Below are 22,286 nucleotides of genomic sequence, written 5' to 3'. Positions count from 1 at the left end.
GCACGATATTTGCCTCTCACACATAATATTTTATATAAAATATATGTAATGTAAATATTATGTGTATCATTTTGTAAATATCTTGACGTTATAAGGATTGACATAAGGTTTGCTTTTCTAATGACATATCTTTCTTCAGAAATCTTTTCTCAGACATGCTGTATGTTTTAGGACTATTCTCCAGGCTTAACTCTGTCCCCTGACTGTTGCTTGAAGCTGGTTCTCTATTCACATACATTTTCTTATTTATCTTGTACTCGTATATTCACCCTATCTACCAGTTGTGATGTTTTGTCTTCTTTTCCTCAACTTAGTTGCCAAGGGATTATTCAAGTCTGTCTTGTAGCCTCACAGCACTTCAACAGCACAGCTCACAGTTCTGTGGTTGTTGAACTCTGTAAAGTAGAGTAAAATAGACTGTAAAGTCTATTTGGTTCCCAGAGATTTATTGCAGTTAAGCTGCTTTAAGTCTAATTATCAATGTTTAGAATTTTCTGCAAATTTAGATAGACAAACGTATGTGTTCTGTCCCCTTTAATGACTTTTAAATAATATTTAAATAAAGACAGATAGGCAGGCACATTTATGTTGAGAATGAAAATTATAGTTTAGGGGAGCTTGCTTCAGTTTATCTTTCGGTGAAGTTCATCTTACCATGAAGTTCAATGAACTTCCATTTTATGAATGATTTGGGATGTTTTGAGGCGAAGTGGAAATTGCTAATATGATTGATATTAAAAGATGGGATGTTATCACAAAGGAGAATATGCATTTCTGTCTTAATCTAGTTTACCTTGATTGTGTGTTTCTGACCTGCCTCTGTTTCCAGTGGACAATCAGGATGATACTATCAAACCAGTGGGATAGGAAAGGAGGTGTCTTCAGATGTAGCTGGTAGTGAGGCCCCAGGAGTGTTTGGCTGTGCTGGAGACCTGTCCAGCCTGCTTTGACAGTGTCCCCTGGGTGCATCACATTCCTCTGCCCTTGTCTTGTCAGCTCACTGTCTTTGTGTTTCTGACCCTTGCCTTTGAACTTGACTTTGATTTCTGTCTGTATCCTTTGCTTTTCTTCTGGATTTGCACTCTTTCTGCCCCCATCCCGTGGCCTGCCCTTTCTGTCTGAAAGTCCAAGTTTATTTTGGACATTCTGGAAGCCCTCTTGCTGTATCACATATTTAGGATGGTGCCTGCGATCTTGCTATCTTCCTGTCGAAATGTTTGTGGAGGTGCTTCATTTCTGGGCTGCAGAAAAACACCCTTTATAAAAAATGAACTGCCAAACAGACTTAGAGATAATGAAGTATCTAAGATATGTTGTTTGTCTTCAGTTACTTTTTTAGAAACACAATAAATTATTCTTATTTTCTGAGAGTTTTTCCTCTTTGTTTATAGCTATTCTCTACTAATTACACTTCTCATTTCTCTTGAGAACAATGAAATGAAAAAGTGACTTTGGATTTTATGTAACTAAATTTACAGTAAAGAAAAATTGTTTTATTTCTTGTGTTATCTTGTTACAATTCAGGGTTTACAAATATATTAAAATTCAGAAGTGGCTAAAAACTCTGGGCCTTTTATTAATCTGAGTAACTATTTTCTTTTTCTTTTGAGCATATGTTTAGGTATAGTGGGAAATTAACAGAGGACGCATGGAGAAATTTTTTCTTACCCTGGCCAGTGTGACTCTGTCTCTGTATACCTGGTAGCAACCCTTTGAAAGGTGATATTCTTTATTGGCTATAAAGAATGTGCAATTGGTCAAACATTCAAACTACTGCTTTTCTTTTCTTTTTTTTTTTTTTTAAATCACAGAATTGACTCCTGAGGAACGAGCCCAAAAGATTGCCAAAGCCATGCGCAAACAATCTTCTGAAGTCAAAGAGAAGTGGGAAAGTCTAAATGCTGTCACTAGCAATTGGCAAAAGCAAGTGGACAAGGCGTTGGAGAAGCTCAGAGACCTGCAGGGAGCCATGGACGACCTGGATGCTGATATGAAGGAGGCAGAGGCCGTGCGGAATGGCTGGAAACCCGTGGGAGACCTACTCATCGACTCGCTGCAGGATCACATCGAAAAAACCATGGTCAGCATCACTGCCTAAGGCAAAGGATTTTCAAGAAATATTTTATTGTTAAATATGATACAAATATAGAGAGTCACATCTATAAATTGCTAGAAGGGGTTGTTATAAAGCCAACACCACTGTAACACCCACTTGAGTCAGGAGTCACGACAGGTGCTTCCCATATGGTGAAGCAATTTTATAATAATTTACTTTTATTTTTCTTTATTCTTTTTTTCACCTAACTGTGCTTTCCTAAGCAATATAGATTAGGTTTACCTGTTTCATAAGAAATATTTAAGTCTTTTTTAATATCCAGGTTTCCCCTCAATCCCCTTTTTCTTTTTCTTGCAATTTCTTTGTTAAAGAAACAGGATTTTTTTGTTTTATAGTGTTTCCCATAGCTTGGATTTTGCAGAATTGTATCTACATGGTGTAGTCTACAGATTCCTCTCTACTCTGTATTTCCTGTAAATTGGTAGTTGGATTTAGAATTTTATTTAAAAGCATACTATTTTACTGAGAATTATCTAAAAATTTTATCTCATTGTCTGAGCATATTACTGAAGGATTAGTTTAACTATAAATTCTGTTTGTAGTCAGGAATTGTTCAAAGTTAAGGATGTTAGACCTGTCGTGTAGACCCCCTATGGTTCCAATAATCTAGAACAACTCCAGAGGAAAGTTAATGAAATTTAGTTGACAAGAGACATGAATAACAGATTTAGAGTGCAGTAGGGTTTGTAGTAGCACAGTAGACTGTATACTATGTAGTCATGAATAGAATGAAAAGATAAACCAATGAAAAATTAGAAGGTGTTAGACTGCCAATATCTATCATGAATGGAACTTTTATTGCCAAAGTTCCATTTTGTACACAGACATCGGATAACATTCTCCCTTTGTATAAATGTAGCTGAATAGGAAAGAATGAAGATCTCGGAAATTAACTGAATACTTAGGTAAATTACATGAGTGAATATATGCATGTGTAGACATAGAATAATAATTATAGCTGCCTTTTTTTGTTTCAATGATTTTGTTTCTTTATTTTTTAAATTTACTCTTTATTTAAACATATTGGTTGTACATATTTATGAGATACAGAGTTATATTTCAATACATGTATACAATGTGTGAAGATCTAATGAAGGTATTTAGCATATTCATCACTGTAAACTTAATCATTTCTTTATGGTATTTGGATCTCCTCTCTTCTAGTTATCCGATAACTTGCAGTAAATCATTGTTAATTATAGATTGCTGAGTTTATTGGATACCAACAGAACTTATTTTTTCTATCTAGATGTAATTTTGTGTCCATTAACCATCCTCTCAGTTTCCCCTCTCTTCCTCTCCTTTCCCACATCTAGTAACCCCAGTTCTTCTATCTTCTTTTAATAGTTCCACTTATTACTATTATTATACTTTATTTGATTTTGGTTTTTGTTCTGGTTCCACATATAACTGAGGACATGCAGTATTCCTCTTTCTGTGCCTGGCTTATTCAGCTTAACATAATTTTCTTCAAGTTTGTCCATGCTGCTGTGAATGGCAGAATTTCATTCTTTTTTATGGCTGAGTAGTATTCCATGTGTGTGTGTGTGTATGTATGTATGTGTATGTATATATATATATACACACATACCACATTTTCTTTATGCAATCATCCTACAATGGACACTTAGGTTGGTTCCATATTTTAGCTATTATAAATACAGCTGCAATGAACATGAGATTGCAGGTATCGCTTCAACATGATTTCCATTCCTTTGGGTATATTACCCAGTAGGGGGATTGCTGGGACACTTCGTAGTTCTATCTGTAGTTTGAGAAACCTCCATATGTTTTTCCATAATTGCTGTGCTAATTTACAGTCCCACCAGCAATGTATAAGGGTTCCCCCTTTTCCACATCCTTGCCAGCATTTGTTATTTTCTGTCTTTTTTGATAATAGCCAGTCTAACAGGGTGAGATGATATCTCAATGTGGTTTTGATTTATTGAAGCTTTACTTTGTGCCAAGAACTGTTCTTAGCCAGTTTACATAGATATCTCTTTTAATCTTCACACCAGCTCAATAAGATTCGTGTTATTATGCTGCCCGTTTTACAAATGAAGTAGTTGTGTTTCCATGATTTTTTTCTCTTCTCTTTCACTGCAGGGACTTTTTTCACCCAACTTTGTCCAACTATTTGAATTTAAAGCTTTAAAAGTTAAATATTAAATTTTAAACTTAAACTTTTTTTAGAGTGTTGGTGTCTGCCTTCTTTCAATGTGAATATTCATATGTTTCCAGCTCCTATATGAATTAAGTAGGCTTCTCCCTACAACCCTAGGATCCTAAAAACCACTTCCACGGATGGACCTGAGTTTAAACTAAAGCACTGAAAAAAAAAGCCTTTAGCATAGCTTCTTTGGAATTTGTACACTTCTTGTAATTTAATAAATAGTTTTAAATAGTGAAAATCTTTAAGTTAGTGGTTTACAAAAAGTATGTCCTGTTGGACTGCAAAAGTGCCTCTTGGTTAAAGCAAGAATTTACCAATTTGATTTTGAAAGTATCAGTTTATAATACACAATGATTAGTATTGGGGGGACGCGGAAATGAAAAATTGTATCTGGAATTATTAAAGGTCCTCAAGTTTGGGAGTTGTTAATCCCATTTGATTAAAGGAATTGCCAACTTTTATATCCAAGTCCTTTTTTTTTTTTTTTTTGATAATAGCCAGTCTAACAGGGTGAGATGATATCTCAATGTGGTTTTGATTTATTGAAGCTTTACTTTGTGCCAAGAACTGTTCTTAGCCAGTTTACATAGATATCTCTTTTAATCTTCACACCAGCTCAATAAGATTCGTGTTATTATGCTGCCCGTTTTACAAATGAAGTAGTTGTGTTTCCATGATTTTTTTCTCTTCTCTTTCACTGCAGGGACTTTTTTCACCCAACTTTGTCCAACTATTTGAATTTAAAGCTTTAAAAGTTAAATATTAAATTTTAAACTTAAACTTTTTTTAGAGTGTTGGTGTCTGCCTTCTTTCAATGTGAATATTCATATGTTTCCAGCTCCTATATGAATTAAGTAGGCTTCTCCCTACAACCCTAGGATCCTAAAAACCACTTCCACGGATGGACCTGAGTTTAAACTAAAGCACTGAAAAAAAAAGCCTTTAGCATAGCTTCTTTGGAATTTGTACACTTCTTGTAATTTAATAAATAGTTTTAAATAGTGAAAATCTTTAAGTTAGTGGTTTACAAAAAGTATGTCCTGTTGGACTGCAAAAGTGCCTCTTGGTTAAAGCAAGAATTTACCAATTTGATTTTGAAAGTATCAGTTTATAATACACAATGATTAGTATTGGGGGGACGCGGAAATGAAAAATTGTATCTGGAATTATTAAAGGTCCTCAAGTTTGGGAGTTGTTAATCCCATTTGATTAAAGGAATTGCCAACTTTTATATCCAAGTCCTTTTTTTTTTTTTCAAATTTCTTCTTAAGTGGAAACCTAGGAAAAATATAATTACTATTTTAATAGAAAGGAATAAAATATTCCTTGGGTTAAAATATTTTAACATCTTGTTAGGAAAAGAGAAAATAAAAACTTGTGTCTCATTAAGCCAAATAAAATAGATTCAAAGTCTGGATGTTTTACATGTGCTTTAAAGTATACCCCACATCCTATTGAAGCTATGGGCAGATAAAAATAAGTACTGATTACTGCTAAATATTATTAGATATGCCAAGGTGAACAGAAAACAGAATTTGGGGGTGTTAATTAAATAATTTTAACTCCTTCAAATTATCAATTAATATTATAATATCAATTAATATTAATCCTCAATTCTTATTTGCAGAATGCACACCTTCTGGCAGGAGAAGGGTTTGGTATTCACACCTGCCAACAGTCTGCCAGATAACACCTTTGCTATTAACAGATGTTTCTGTTTTTATAGCAAGGAAGGCCACATAGGCTCTTATTGTCTTATAGGAAAGTGCAGTCAAACATGATAAATTGATTCTTTATACTAGAATACATGGCAGTTCTGAAACCATTTTAAAACTTGCTTTATATCAAGTCCCTTAATTTGGAAGCCCTTAAAAAACAAAGATAAACTTGCTTGACAGAAAGATTCCTCATTGTTGTAAAACACCTGACCATAAAAGCAAAAACAAAACCCAAAGACCTTGTTTGTCAAAGCTCTATTATTGTTTTCACCTGTGGCTTATAATAGAAAAACATTATTTCTATAGAGGAAAAATTTAAACTCCTTTATCGTTCAATTTGAGTTTTAAAACCTGTCAAAGTTATAGTCTAATTAAAAAAAACTTTTATCACCTTTTGAAATAAAACTGGTTATTTAAAATTATATAAACATCAGAACATTTTCTAGCATTTTATTTTTAATCTTTAATACCTAAAAAACAAAAAGATGTTGACTTTAAAAGCTGATTACAGTTCTTGGGTCCATAGAGAAAATATTAATGTGTAAAGTTAAAATCATGATTGAATAAACCTTGAAGGATCTGAGTTCTATAATTATCCTCAGACTGAATCTAAGGGAACCCTGGCCTCCTCAAATTCCAGGCTGAAAAATTCTCTTTCTGCACCCTAACCCGCACTTCCCTCTGTTCCATGCATCTGTAGTAACTGTTAATTCTTTACTCCTATAATACATCTGTTACCATACAGCTGCTTTTCTCATTTAACTGTATTCGCATATCTGTCTGGTGTGTACATTGTCCTCCATGAAAGCTCAACATCTGCAGCAATGGAGAAAAATGGCCTCAACTCTAAATTCTTTCTCCTTCCATGCTGCAGCAATTCCCATGTCTTTGTGGGCTTTCCTTCTTCTACCTGTCTTCGAAATGTTGGTGTTGGGGTTCTGGTGATAGATCTTATTTAATGCACATTGACTTCTACATTCACTGTTTCAGGTATCGTTTATACACCGCTACCTCCAATGTTTGTATCTTTTATGCTGACTCTGGGCTCCAGGTCTATTTTTCTGACTGTTCACTGATCATCCCACCTTGATCTTCTTCAAGTGGCTTCTGAGCATATTCAAGAATTTGAAACACTATATTCTTTGATTTGCCTAAACTCAAATTTCTTTTTAAAAATAAAGTTGACTGAATATTACTTTGATGTTTACCAACCATGATGATTGTCTTTAGCCTTATGATTTTTCTCTACATTTGTAGAGGAGGCAAAATTTTACCTCTGCCCTCTTAGAGTTTTTCATCTGGGCCTGAACCTTAGACTGACATAAGACAAATTAACAGGAGAAAAGCATACAGTTTTATTTTATGTAAGTTTTTATGTGACACAGGAGCCCCCATAAGGAAATGAAGACTCAAAGAAGTGGCAAAATCAAAATAACTTTATATTAGGTTTTAAAAGGCAGGCAGTTATGGAAAAGTGACCAGATTATGTGGAGAGACTAAAAGAAGATAGGAATTATTTTGATGAGGTCTGTTTGTACAGAATCTCTCAGTCCCAACTTCCCATGCCTGGTGATGGGAAGGTTACTTTCCTCCTGGTGTAGGGAGGACATCTTCCATATGGGGGTTTTATCTTCTGCTCTCATTAAAAAATGTGGAGAGTCACAGTGCCCTTCTTGTACCTGCTGTTTTTTTTAAATGTCTTTAACTCAAAATTAGCCTTATGCCAAAGTGGCATGGTGTATTCTGCTATGTTATATAAGGGGGAGTTATAAGAGGTAACCAAAAAAGTTTTGGAAGAGAGAAGGAAAGAGGGAAGTGGTTAAAGAGGCTTTCTTTTTATAAGCATCAGCAAGAAGTCAAATTAATACTACAGTGTTTTAATAAAACTTTATAGTCTTCAAAGCAGTTTTATATATGGCCATATGCCACTTAATGACTTTTTGGCCAGTGGCCCCATAAGATTATAATACCATGTTTTTACTGTACCTCTTCTATGTTTAGAGATGTTTAGATACACAAATAATTATCATTGTGTTCAGTACAGTGACATGCTGCACAGGTTTGTAGCCTAGGAAGCAAAGGCTATACCATATAGCCTAGGTGTATACTAGGCTGTACCATCCAGGTCTGTGTAAGTCCACTCTATGATGTTCATACAAGGACGAAATCACCCAACGATGAGTTTCTCAGAACGTATCCCTGCTGCCAAATGACGTGTGACTGCATATTATTTCCTTAACTAAACTTGGAATGGTGAAAGAAAGGGGCTCATGGATATATGCCTACTCTCTTAAGGGGTGAGGAATATAGAAAAGATAAAATTCCTTTGTCGACAGAAATGAATTCTGCCTCTCTTGTGTGGCAAGCTTTGTGCTGCATACTGGAGAGTGTCTGTTGGGGACATCAAGAGTATGGATGCTCATAATACCAAGTACTAAGTGCTCTGATAAGAGCTGATATTTAAAATATTTAACAACTGGTTTGGTACTGCACCAAGCAGTCAGAATGTCCCCATGCTAATATTCACTGTGTGTCCAGTGTGTGCTGGCTGAAAGACCTGGCTGGGATGGATAGAGCAGAGAGAACGCCTGGAGACGCGGTTTTAAAAGGCAGGCAGTTATGGAAAAGTGACCAGATTATGTGGAGAGACTAAAAGAAGATAGGAATTATTTTGATGAGGTCTGTTTGTACAGAATCTCTCAGTCCCAACTTCCCATGCCTGGTGATGGGAAGGTTACTTTCCTCCTGGTGTAGGGAGGACATCTTCCATATGGGGGTTTTATCTTCTGCTCTCATTAAAAAATGTGGAGAGTCACAGTGCCCTTCTTGTACCTGCTGTTTTTTTTAAATGTCTTTAACTCAAAATTAGCCTTATGCCAAAGTGGCATGGTGTATTCTGCTATGTTATATAAGGGGGAGTTATAAGAGGTAACCAAAAAAGTTTTGGAAGAGAGAAGGAAAGAGGGAAGTGGTTAAAGAGGCTTTCTTTTTATAAGCATCAACAAGAAGTCAAATTAATACTACAGTGTTTTAATAAAACTTTATAGTCTTCAAAGCAGTTTGATATATGGCCATATGCCACTTAATGACTTTTTGGCCAGTGGCACCATAAGATTATAATACCATGTTTTTACTGTACCTCTTCTATGTTTAGAGATGTTTAGATACACAAATAATTATCATTGTGTTCAGCACAGTGACATGCTGTACTGTTTGTAGCCTAGGAAGCATAGGCTATACCATATAGCCTAGGTGTGAACTAGGCTGTACCATCCAGGTCTGTGTAAGTCCACTCTATGATGTTCATACAAGGACGAAATCACCCAGCGATGAGTTTCTCAGAACGTATCCCTGCTGCCAAATGACGTGTGACTGCATATTATTTCCTTAACTAAACTTGGAATGGTGAAAGAAAGGGGCTCATGGACATATGCCTACTCTCTTAAGGGGTGAGGAATATAGAAAAGATAAAATTCCTTTGTCGATAGAAATGAATTCTGCCTCTCTTGTGTGGCAAGCTTTGTGCTGCATACTGGAGAGTGTCTGTTGGGGACATCAAGAGTATGGATGCTCATAATACCAAGTACTAAGTGCTCTGATAAGAGCTGATATTTAAAATATTTAACAACTGGTTTGGTACTGCACCAAGCAGTCAGAATATCCCCATGCTAATATTCACTGTGTGTCCAGTGTGTGCTGGCTGAAAGACCTGGCTGGGATGGATAGAACAGAGAGAACGCCTGGAGACGTAGAGAGAACGCCTGGAGACGCATGGGAGGGGCCTCCAGTGGAGGCTTCAAAGGGACAGGCCTCAGGGAAATCTTCCTGATGGGAAGGGCACTGGGCTGAGTCTTTTAAAGGATCCTTAGGGTCTTGGCAGATTTCGCTGGAAAAAGGGAACATAAACAGAGAAGCAGGTGGAATTATGTGAAGAATGGAGAAAACATACTGTTCTCCATATTCTGTTTGCTCTTATAGTACATATTACTGCCATTGGTTCAAAATATTTTTCATTTTTTCTTCCCCTCTTCACATACACCCTCTGTCCCCGTACATATCAGCTCTCTGTACCACAGGTGGAATTATGTGAAGAATGGAGAAAACATACTGTTCTCCATATTCTGTTTGCTCTTATGGTACATATTACTGCCATTGGTTCAAAATATTTTTCATTTTTTCTTCCCCTCTTCACATACACCCTCTGTCCCCGTACATATCAGCTCTCTGTACCGTGCTTGGAGGTGGCATTTGTCAGTTCTAAGACTCATTTACTTCTCTTCCCATAGACTCCACTCTTCCTACCGCACCCCTAACCACAGACAGTGATCATAAATGATTTTGAAAGGACAAACTTTACCTCTTGAGAATATAATAGGCATGGGTTTTGTGGTTAGCAATGTTGTTTTTACTGGCCACTTTCTAACTTAATTGTAAATGGAAACATGTTCAAATTAAATTGGTGCATCAGGTGAAAAAATACTAAGGTAGCTGTATTAATGTAGGAAACAAAAGGAAAATATGAAAGAAAATTATAGAATCAAGACTAGAAATCAGTAAAGTGGAAAATAATGGCAGACATTTTCTATACTAAATTGTACGTCATTAAAAATATGAAAGAAATACATAATCATTTAGATGAGTTTGCATTATGATTTTTCTCTTCACACGCCTATTTAGATTCTCTGGGTAATAAAGGGTGACTCTTTGACTGATCATCTGGTTACTGAAGACCTGAATTATGTCTGCTGTTGTCGACTGGGCAAGTAGAGTTGGTGGCCTCTAAGCTGGTCTTGCCATTATCTTTGAAGGAAAGTTGGAAATACGAGCTTTGTTATATTCTTTTCTGATGACATCTTTTCTGTCCTTTTCTTTCAGGCATTTAGAGAAGAAATTGCACCAATCAACTTAAAAGTTAAAACAGTGAATGATTTGTCCAGTCAGCTGTCTCCCCTTGACTTGCATCCATCTGTAAAGATGTCTCGCCAGCTCGATGACCTTAATATGCGGTGGAAACTTTTACAGGTATCAGCTTATCGCCCTTCCTCATGCAGTCTTGGGTGGCCTTTAAACCTGCCTTATTATTCTACTACACACCATCATTTTCTCTTTCTTTATTATTGTATTTGATAATGAACTTAGCATGAGATGATATTGGGTATTTGTCTTTCAGTATCTTGAACCTAAGGGCCTTATTTATTCATGAATATAGATTTTAATGTAATTTTTTTGATGTACTATTCATATGATACTTGTAGAAAATTGCAAAAGGTCAAATAAATCACAGTAATTGAAACCTATGGTAGGTCACAGAAACATTTTTCCCATAATGGCTTATAAAGAAGTCATTTATCTTACCTTCATCATAGTTTTAAAGTCTCCATACTTTTTCTTCCAAGTGGTTGCTATTTAGGTATCTTGCTTATTTTTTTTTCAGATAGCACATTTATACTATTGTGGTGTTTACTTTTAGCTCTTACATCTTAGGTGCTCTAATGCAGTTGTTTTAATGGCTCCAGAACTTACTTGCTCATCTCAGGTTTAATAAGTCAAACCATGGGCTGCTGTTTCGTATTACTTGGTATCAGCATTTGCAAGCCACTGCATGTGCCAATCAGGCATATATGACTCAGCTTTTGTGGAGCTTTGTCACATTCAGCCGAGTTCCCAGGAGTCATGATAATCATATATATATATATATATATATATTTTTTTTTTTTTTTACCTGAAAACTTGCAGGTTAATTTAAGTAAAATATTGAAAAACTAATTTTTTTTACTAATTTCTTTCTATATTTGGGGCCTAAAATGTGATATTTAATAAGATAAATATGCAATTTTGATGTAGCACATAAAGCATTTTATTTTAAAGGTATAGTGTTTTATAGTATAATAGGTTTCCTGAATTAATTCAAGTATCAAAATGCCCAATGGTTTACATTTTCTTAATGAAATTGAAGAGGTAAGAAATTAGCATTAGTATTTGGCAGTCTTTTCTGTCTTTGCAAAAAGTGTTAATAATCTGGGATTAGTAAAGCAAAATGTGATAAATTTGTATGTGCTTTTCTAGTGAGTGGAATTACAGAAGTGTTTGATCTTTATTCTTTATTTCTTCTGTTCCATTTCTCTGATTCATTATCCTCATGTGGATTTTCCTGTGGTCCATCTTGATTTACTTTCCATTCTGTTTCTGTTCTCACCATCTCCAAAGATTAGAAATCAGGGAATATGTTACTCTTGAAAGAGGACACATACTCTTTCATCCTTATCTATGATCCTGGTAACTGCTAGGGCTCAGATGTTAGCTGCTAGTTGGACGAGAAGAGAAAAATCTATGCCAGCAGGCAACATTGCTAAATTTCAGGAGTAGCATTTTCTTTACTCCTAAAGCACGGCATGTGAAATACTTTTTGGCATTAATGAACAAAGTATATATTAATGCAGTTTAAATAACTATCTAAGAGAGACTAGAGCGGCCCAGTGAGCCAGACATACACAAGATTCATTCAAAGGCAACGGAAAACAAGATTGTCAATCTGAGTGGAACAATGACTACCACTACCTATACAAAAACCAGGAAAAAAGGAAATGGAAGTGTCAGTAGGCAGTGTGCAGTTGTTATTGATTTGCACTTAGTTTCTCAGTGTTGCAATTCTTTGCATTTTCATAATGTAGAGAACTAACTATAGAATGTGTGTAAACAAACATACAGAGTATATTAAACTGCCGGTATACACTTGAATATACATCTCAACCCCATGTAGAGATGATCAAATACAAACTTGGCGGAAAAGAAGACATTCTACGCCACATGTCTTTTCACTTTGTCTATCTTCTATCTATCCTTCCATCTATCTATCCAGTCATCTGTTTTTCTCCTGGAGTATTTTAGATTTCTTTTTCATTTGTTTCCTATAGCACTTTTTGCCATCCTTCTTATAAAAGGGAGATGAGTGGCCACTGATCCCGTGGCCACATCTTGACTTTAGCTGCTTTAGAGACAGTGTCTTGCCTTAGAGGCAGTGCATAACAACAGGGCATAGACTCTGGCACCAGGTGTCCAGGGGTATGAATGCCAGCACTGCCACTCACTAGCTTTATTTCCTTGGTACCTCTTTGTGTCTCGATGTCTTCATCAGTAAAATGGTGGTGATAATAATACTTTTCCAAAATGGTTATTGTGAGGATTATAAAGTTAATTTGCATAAATTGCTTAGAAGAGTACCTGGTATTACTTACTGTTTCTTGATGCCAGAAGGAGTCTATTTTCATACCATTACTTTGATACCAGAGATAGAGAAGGGGTCCATACAAGCAATCATATCTTGGGCAGTAGCATCATTTATCACAGTATTTAAGTCAAGGTTATTCATAAGTTATTACTTTGAGATTGAGTTATTACATCATCTTGCATTTATGCATGTGCAGGTTTCTGTGGATGATCGCCTTAAACAGCTTCAGGAAGCCCACAGAGATTTTGGACCATCCTCCCAGCATTTTCTCTCTAGTAAGTACAAACAAACCTGACTGATCTCACTGACTGAGAATTAGCATATTCTCTCTCTGTCGTTCAAGAAGCCATATTATTTACTATAAATATATTTACTTAGATAAATGCACAAAAGAAGGTATTAACATTAATGAAAATATTGTTTACTGGTTATTATTTGTGATAATATGATGACAATTGATGTCTTTGAAGTGAAACAAAAATCATTTCATCTTAGCTATAGTTTTTCACTAGACCATCTGTTTTGATACCTAATATAGCGTTCTATCGTCATTACTTTTTCATATGCAAATGTTATGAACTTTTTCACAATAAAAACTCATTTTTATATTTAAATATTTTTAATTAATTTTTTTCCTTAAAAAGTGCTCATTAGTTTAAAATGCACCTGTAGCTTTTAAAGAAAAAAAAATTACTCTCCACGAATCTTTAAATGAGAAGATTTTGGTTTATTAGGCTCACTGCGATCATACTTTTCTTCTGGTCAGGTATTCCAGTTTTAGACAAACCATGTATGTAGATTTTTGTCATATTCTTTGACTGGAATTTTTAATTTTATGGACTATTCTTGAATAAATAATTAGAGATCTTGAATATATAATTTGACCTCCTACTTTATCGTTCACCACTGAGGATAATAAAGAAGGTAGGATTTAGAGTCACCCAGATTGAGTTTAAACATTCACTCTGCCTTTTAGCAGACCTGTGAATTTTAAAGTTAATTTCCTTGCCTTGACATACCATAATATCTATTTTTCTCTGGTTGTTTTGAGAATTAAATGACAAGGCATATCAGGTTGCACAAAGCACCTAGCACACAGTTCTTCATACAAATACTTTTAGTAAATATTAATTTTTTTCCCTTCATTTTCTTTGGCAAATACATATAAGAAAGCAATTTGTTTAATTTAATTCAATTTAAGTAAGGTTTAAAACTTAGAGCAAAGCTTATTTCTCAATGATGACAACTTCTTTGTAACTATAACCGTAGAGAAAACTGAGGTAATATGTATTCCAACTGAATTAATAATGTTTATAATTTCTCTTAAGCTTTCTGACACTGTTGATAAACTGCTTTACCTTAATTAAAGGTCAGGCTTTCTTACACAATTTTAAGAATCCTAATCAGCCATTTCTTACCCTTCCATCACTCCCTCCCGCATCTCTGTCTCTCTCTCTCTCTCACACACACACATATACACACACACACATTTTCTGTTTTACAAACCTGAGTCCTTAGGTAGTACATCTTTGAGTGATATGTCATCTTTCCTGTAAAATACTCTCTACCTGGATGCCAGAATGTGGTTTTAAAGTTTGGATACTGTCAATGTTGATGAAATAAATAGGTTTGCAGTATACACATTAAGTATTAACTATTCCAGGTTTCTTAAACTTAATTTTATAGAATATGATGCTATGTATTAAGACCAAATTAGAGAGCAGTTTACAAAATGATTGAGACTCTCTTTACAGTTCTAAGGATCAGTTATCTACTAATGTTGAAGAAACTCTGTGCTTTCACCTAGCAACCGCTCTCTCATGATGAAATCAAGGTCATGTTCTTTAGGAAATGAAATATTGTAAAGTTCACACACATTTTGTGAAACTCAAGCTCTTAGCCTTTTATTTTCTAGCGCCGACAGTCCAAGGAAGTTGATGTTACTCAAATCAAAATAATTATTAAAATGAATGAAGAAGTGTAAACAAAATCCCAATTATTAAATTTAATAACTGTTTTCCCTTGCTGGAATCTTTGGCTTTATTAGATTTCTTGGACATTAGCCATGGTTATAAAAGAGGCCTGTTTAGTTAGGCACAAAATAAAAAGTGACCTATTAGCCTGGTGCCAAGGCTGAATGAGGTTGCCTCTAATGAGAAGTTTCATATACCTAGTTCCTCATTTTCATCTTTATTTTATACTTTTATGGACATAGTTGGAGAAAGGCGTGCTTGCGTTTTATAAAAAGAGGAAGAACTGTTGAGTAGAAAAATTGCTGAACTAGTGTCCAGAAATCCTGAGGTCATATCTGAGCCTGGCTGCTTGTTTATTGGCCGTCAGTCTTTGGTCAAGTTATTTTATCTCTATGTATTTAGTTTCTCATCTATCAAATGGAACTTTAATGTGTATCTTGCTGGCTTCCGTACCAAAAGATGTATTTAAAAAGTGCTTGGCAAAGTTTAGAATGCTATCTATTTGTAAGATACTAATACGGCATGCAATTCAGGAAGAAAAAAAAAATCATTGGCGACATGAAGGTCTAGTGATATTTGCAAAGTTTTATTTGAATTTTCTTATTAGTTCATTCAGCAAAATTTCTTTATAGCTCTAGATTCACATGTACTACTCTTCTTAAATAAGTCTGAAAATTATTGGTTGAATGTAGGAACAATATATTTTTATAAATAAGAAGTAACTGAATTGTAAAAAATAAGTACCTCAATTAAAAAAAAAATCTCAGTCATAGTAATGTCTACTGCAAAAGTAAGAAACTGTGCTTTCTATGCATTTCAGATGAAAATAAATAATTGGAATTTTCATGCCCAGATGATTGCCTTGGTTCTTTGCAACCCTTTGCCTATTTTTATTTCATTTGTTTCTTTTTTTTTATTTCATGTAATTGATTTTGTTTAAATGCCACCTGTACACAATAGCTATTCCTGTGAATATGATGCAAAATAAAGTTATTCGTGATCTGGAAAATTCAGTCCTGAGAAATCTAGTTTTTAATCTGGACCTACCAAGTAAAATTAATATTGATTTTAGCTTTTTGAAAAAATATGAGTACTTCAGAAAGTTCGTGGAAAAATAGAAGTGAAAGATAATACAAATCTTTACATGAACTCTTTGAAATACCCTCGTATATACAGAATATAGTTCCCAGACGGCACTAAGTTTTAGATTGTGGTGTTTATAAACAATAAAACCTGATTTTTTAAAAGTATTTTTATCAACAGGTTCAGTTAGAGTTGGCATTAGAAATGGAACCTGTGTTGTTTCTTTCCTCACTTCGAATCAATCTTTAAAGTTGTTCTTTGTTTGGCCTAGTGCCTCATAATTATAGGAATTCAGCTCAAAAACCAGAGCAGTTCCCAGTGAATTTGCTGTAAAATGTGTTCAGTTTTTTCACATTATGGTGTAAGGTGTGAGTTAACAATGTTTCCAATAATCTCCCTTTGTTTCCTCAGCTTCAGTGCAGCTGCCGTGGCAAAGATCCATTTCACATAATAAAGTGCCCTATTACATCAAGTAAGTTGATTTTAATTCGCCTTTATTATACCAAGAAAATAAAGTTTTAACTTAAGAGGTTCCCCTCCCTTTGCCCCATAACTTTTAGAAATGGAATTCAGTCCTATTATCTGAAGGAAATATATATACTTAATATTTGAAAGAAGTTAGTTTTAAAGTCAGAGTGAAAACAACATTTATTAGGATAGGGCTACAGGTGTGTTTAGCTGATATTTTTAAGTCAGAAATTAAAATATTTGGATAAAATGACGAAATTTCTAAATACTCTTGACATAATGATGTTTCTTAAACTGTACTGATTCTAAACTGTTTTTATTTCTCGTATAAAATTCTTGTGAAAATTTCTGTACTCTTATATTAATCTACCAGAAAGTGATTTATCATGAAAGATAAATATTTCTAAGTTTTTCTTTGTCTTAAGGACATTATCTCCATTATTACTTTAGACTCATCATTCTTGCGTTTGTTGTCACCTTAGTGTCTTCTTTCTGCATGCTGTTTTTTGTATTATGTGACATTTTATAAATTACGTGTAATTTACGCAGGGTCTGAGTAGAACTTGATCCTTGGCTTAATCTATGTATTGTCATGGGACAGAGTGATATAATACTAGTTCTATGATTGCTTGAAGTGGAAGTTAGTAAAGCTGTTGATTTACAATGTCATGTAGTGATAAGAGCTGTAGTTGACTCTGTTTTATGTGTAAGGTGAACGGCATCATAATTGTGAGACTGCTCACTTATAGTATTATCAGGAGACAGCTTTCTCCTAGATTAGCTGTGTGACCTCAGGGAAGTCAGTTGGAGATCTCTAAGTCAAGTTTCCTTTATATCATTCCTAAAATGGGACATAGTATCTCCAAAATCCATGCCAATACTACTGCTCTTCCAATATCCCTCTTCCTGAAAAATATGTATGGAAAGCCACTGTTAGTGAAATAGTGTTTTCTTACAAAGCTTTTATTGTGGTCTAAAATGTATCTTCAGGGTAAAAAAAATGTTGCCTTAACTTATAATAAATATAAAAAGCAATCTATGCTACATTGTCTTAGGGGAATTTATTGCTTGTCAGTGTACAATCTGCACTGTACTTAGTTGTGATAACCTTGAGAACAAGGTGTCAAAGCAGTTGATTGGTGTCAAATGGGTACAAGCATGAATGGAAAGAAATCAGAGTCTGGGCAAATTGATATGTCTCGAAAAGAAGATGTGATAATGTAATCCAAATTTAGAATATTTTTCTAATTTTTTACATTTTTATTGCACAGTATAATAACAATAATAGTAAAAGTATTAAAGAATTTTAATTTGCTTTGGTAAATATGGAATTGAATATTATGGGTTTAGATATAAATCTGATATATACTGTGATAGGCAGAATAATGACCTCCCCCATCCCCACAAAGATGCCCACATCCAAATTCCTGGCTGGAACTTGTGAATATGTTAGGTTACATAGCAAGGGAGAATTAAGGTTGCACATGGAATTAAGGTTGCAAATCGGCTGACCTTAAATTAGGGGGATTATCCTGGATTATCCTGATGAGCCCAGTGTAATCACAAGGGTCTTTAAAGTGGAAGAAGAAAGCAGAAGAAGGGTCACAGTCAGAGAGAGATTTGAAGATGCTATGTTTCTGGCTTTAAAGACGGAGGAAGCGGGGCATGATTCTGGGAGTGCAGGCAGCTTCTAGAAGCTGGAAAAGGTAAGGAAATGGAATTCTCTCCTAGCACCTGCAGAGAAGAACACAACCCTGCTAATCTTGATTTTAGCCCGGGAGACTTTCTCATAGCAGCAATGGAAAACTAATATATGTATGAGGGTACTTCAAAAAGTTCATGGAATGATTCATATTATCTTTTATTTTGTGCAACTGTCCTGTACAGGGATCTGAACCCTTGACCTCGGTGTTATCAGCACCATGCTCAAACCAAGTGAGCTAACTGGCCAGCCTTATGTATTTTTCTACGAACTTTTTGAAGTACCCTCTTCTAGAAGTCTGTGAAAATTGATTGTACTTAATTTATTTACTGACTGGACCTAGAACCCTATATCATCTGAGTTTTTCAAAATGTAAACTGGATCCAGTAAGGCAGATTTTTCTTTTTACTATACAAAGAAAATATTAAACCTCATACTTGATTATGTTTATATAATCATTATCCACTTGACTCGGGACTTTAAAAGTCTATCCTTAATTTTGGCTCTACTATTAAAAGGAATATCTGTATGCCTAGGTCAATTATATATGAATGATAATTAAATTGTCTAAGTCAGGATTTCTCTAATTCAGAATGTTTACAATTTTGGTAGGTTCTGGTAGGACTGCATTCTTGCTCAACCTAAGAGTTCTCGTGGGGCAGACTGGTGGAGTAAAAGCTAGTTTACCTGGCATCCCATTGGCTAGAGCACTATATCCAGCACTGGAAAACATATATAAACAATGATGGACACTGTTTTTAAAAATGGCCATTGGGACTGTAGCATCCTGAAATATCTTCTCCATTAGTAATACAACCTTAGATTTTTAAAAATATATATAGTTTTAAAGTTAAATGTCTTTTGAAGTCTTCTACATATTTAGAAATTTGCCCATTTGTGTAGAGCAAATTCTCCGGTTTTTACAAAACTTATTTAGCCAGAATCTTTCATTACTTGCTCTGTTGTACAATTTAACAGTTTATTTCCTCATAAAGAAGGAACATCAAACTCTAGAGGTAGAATTATAAAAGCCAGTATTATGGATGAAAAATTGTTATGAAAACCAAATTTAATCTCCAAATTAATAAGCAAGTAAATGATGAATGAAAAGGCTTTAATATACACTTCTCTTTGCATGGCTGCACAAGTATTAGAAGAAAAATGTTGACAACAAATTTAGCATGATTGTCATGCAATTAGAGATTCTTGGGGCAAATTAGAATGTATTAATTTGGCCAACAAAAATATAATGTGTAGGTAGAATATAGCGAGAAAGTTGAAAGGAGAACGGGAAGGACAAATTATTTTTATTTCATATTTTGATTTTATATATCAGTTAAAACATACTTTGATGGCTTCCCACAGCATTTGTCTGTCTGGATAATTCCTTATTATTTTGAAGTGTGTGTACTGCAGTGATTCCATGACTCGTTTGTTTCTAGAAAATAATAGAATATAGATCTGAACTAAAAGATTCTATGTAGTATAAACCCCTCTATTTGTTAATATCTTAAGTTGAAACCTATATCTTTAAATTACATTTGCTGCCTCTAAGGTAGGCTTTCTAAAACTGATCTAGTTATTTTTTTCTTTTCTAGTGTAGTTATAGTCTAATGAGAACTCATTGTATTCTTGGGGATTTGAAATGCCTCTCGCTGCCTTTACAATATACAAAAATCTACCATGGAAGTCAGATCTTTTTTATTATGAATTTCTGGTTATGTGTTTGTGTTTTATACAAGCTGTTCATTTTCTTTGCTAAAAGTTAATCTCCAGGGAGTCTAATGGATAAAAGGAATGATGAATAAAAGCTTTGGTTTGAAGTTTCCTAATATATCACATTGATCATGTAAAACTTACTGCTTCGTATTTTGCTCCAGAAACAATAATAATATAAATAGGTGTGATGAGAGATGATTATGATCATTGTAATAAATGACATTTTTGAAGACTCATTTGCCAAGCACAGTGCTAAGTCTTGTGCTTTGTATTAGTCTGTTTCTGTTGCTTATGACAAAATACTCAAAACGAGTGACTTAAAAAGAAAACTAAATTTATTGCTTACAGTTTCTGAGGCTGGGAAGTCCAAAGACCACCTGGTGAGGGTCTTGATGGTGGCGATAGTGATGATAGAGTATCACATTGCCAAAATGGTGGAGCACAGACAGCAGAGCAGAGAGCGTAACCTCCTCATTAACTCTCTTTTTAAAGCCCTCAGAACCACGCCCCTGACCCCCATTATTATCCATTCACTACTGAATGGTCCTATAATCCAATCATCTCTTCAAGACTCCACTTTTCAATTACCATAATAGGATTTACCACCCTCTTAGCAGTCACAGTTGGGGGCTAAGTTTCTAATACATAAAACTTGGGGGACACAATTCAAGCTTCAGTGAGTTTTGGGGGGACATAATTCAATCCACTACATGCTCGCATTATCTCTTTTAATTCTCACAGTAGTCTAGTGAAGTATAGGTGCTATCGTTACCCCCATTTACAGGCAAGGCTTAGTAAGTACGTTAATAAGTAAGTAATAAGTACACACACAGCATGCTTGAGATCACACAGCCAGTAATGGAAGAGCTAGCATTCAAAGCCAGAGACTATCTCCAGCTCCTGAACTCTTGACCACTATGTGGTACTGCCTCCTGGTCCCTGTATTAGTTGAGGCAGAGAACAGAAATGTTCAGAAACATGAAAGTTTGGGTGGGATGAAGGATTATATTTGGGAAGGAGAGGAATAGTGGAGAAAATATGAGCAAACAATCCTTTCTTTCATTCTATGTCTGGTTTATTACTCACTTACTATATGCCAGCTCCTGAGCATACCTGTGCAATGACAAAATGCATGTGCTTTCCAGTACTCCATACTGTCTTTGTGTAGGCTTTTCTATAGGTGAATTCTTATAGACAAATATGTGTTTTGTATGTTTGAGGAAATGTCATGCTATGGTCTGGAAATGCACAGATGTGCTTTTCTGTAAATAAGAAGATATCCTTCTCCACAGGCCTGCCAGTCGGACCTTGGCAGGAGTTCTGAGGCAGGGAAACAAACTGTTTGGCCACCTCCACCTTTCTCCATTCACTTGGTCAGGAGATTTCTGTCAGTGGGTAGATTTCTATCCCTCAGAAAGTCAGCCAATGAAGCTGGAGTGCAAGTCCGTGCACCTTAAAACACAGGTGGTTCTCAACACATCCAGCCTGTTGGTAAACCATACTATTCAACAGAATTCAGTGAAGGTGTAGTTAGGAAATATGGTTTCCCTTTTTCCTACAATGTCTTCTCTAAACCCTGAGTACTTGACTTTTCTGTAAGCCTTAGTCTGGGTACAAGTGATTATTCTGCTCTTATGAAAGGGCTTCACCATCAATCTCAACCTAACAGTTGTTCTCACTGGAATCTGAAGTGCAGACATTCATTTTCGATAGAGCCCTAAGTGCCTTGTGCGATCTCACATACACACAGCTTTAATGTAGACATTTTAGTAACCTCTGACTATCTAAACCACACATATCACATTCTTTAAAACTGACATTCCTCGATATTACACTGAATTTAACCAGAATACACTAATCTATATCTGTAAACACCGCTATCATGAATTTCTTTCTTGTGTTCATACTTCCCCTTTGAATAGATCTAAATCAAGTGTTTTCTCAATGTATCACATCACCCTTTATATTTTTGTTCTCTGTACCTGTATGCATTATTGGTAATCCTGCAGAGTTCTTTTAGACCCATTTCTCATTTCCCAAGACCACCTCTACCTGCCCTAATCCATCAATTGCCAAAAAAAAAAAAAAAAAAAAAAAAAATTTTAA

At 35.0% G+C, this 22,286-nt stretch overlaps 1 protein-coding gene across 1 annotated transcript in view; it reads left to right on the top strand.

The window, feature by feature from the left end:
- Window positions 1–1,811: 1,811 nt before the first annotated feature.
- LOC103581862 (utrophin-like) overlaps window positions 1,812–22,286 on the top strand; it is a gene marked incomplete at both ends in the record, with an annotated part of 28,910 nt that continues 8,435 nt past the window's right edge. Inside the window, 4 exons of the mRNA XM_008563597.1 lie at window positions 1,812–2,080; window positions 10,883–11,029; window positions 13,432–13,510; window positions 16,703–16,763. Of these exons, the coding sequence (XP_008561819.1) occupies window positions 1,812–2,080; window positions 10,883–11,029; window positions 13,432–13,510; window positions 16,703–16,763 (556 nt within the window). The remainder of the gene's footprint in view (window positions 2,081–10,882; window positions 11,030–13,431; window positions 13,511–16,702; window positions 16,764–22,286) is intronic.

The sequence above is a fragment of the Galeopterus variegatus genome, unplaced genomic scaffold (genome assembly GCF_000696425.1).
Source record: "Galeopterus variegatus unplaced genomic scaffold, G_variegatus-3.0.2 Scaffold14127, whole genome shotgun sequence".
Taxonomy (NCBI): Eukaryota; Metazoa; Chordata; class Mammalia; order Dermoptera; family Cynocephalidae; genus Galeopterus; species Galeopterus variegatus.
The sequence above is the reverse complement of the archived record's forward strand: the minus strand, read 5'-3'. Positions and strand labels throughout refer to the sequence as shown.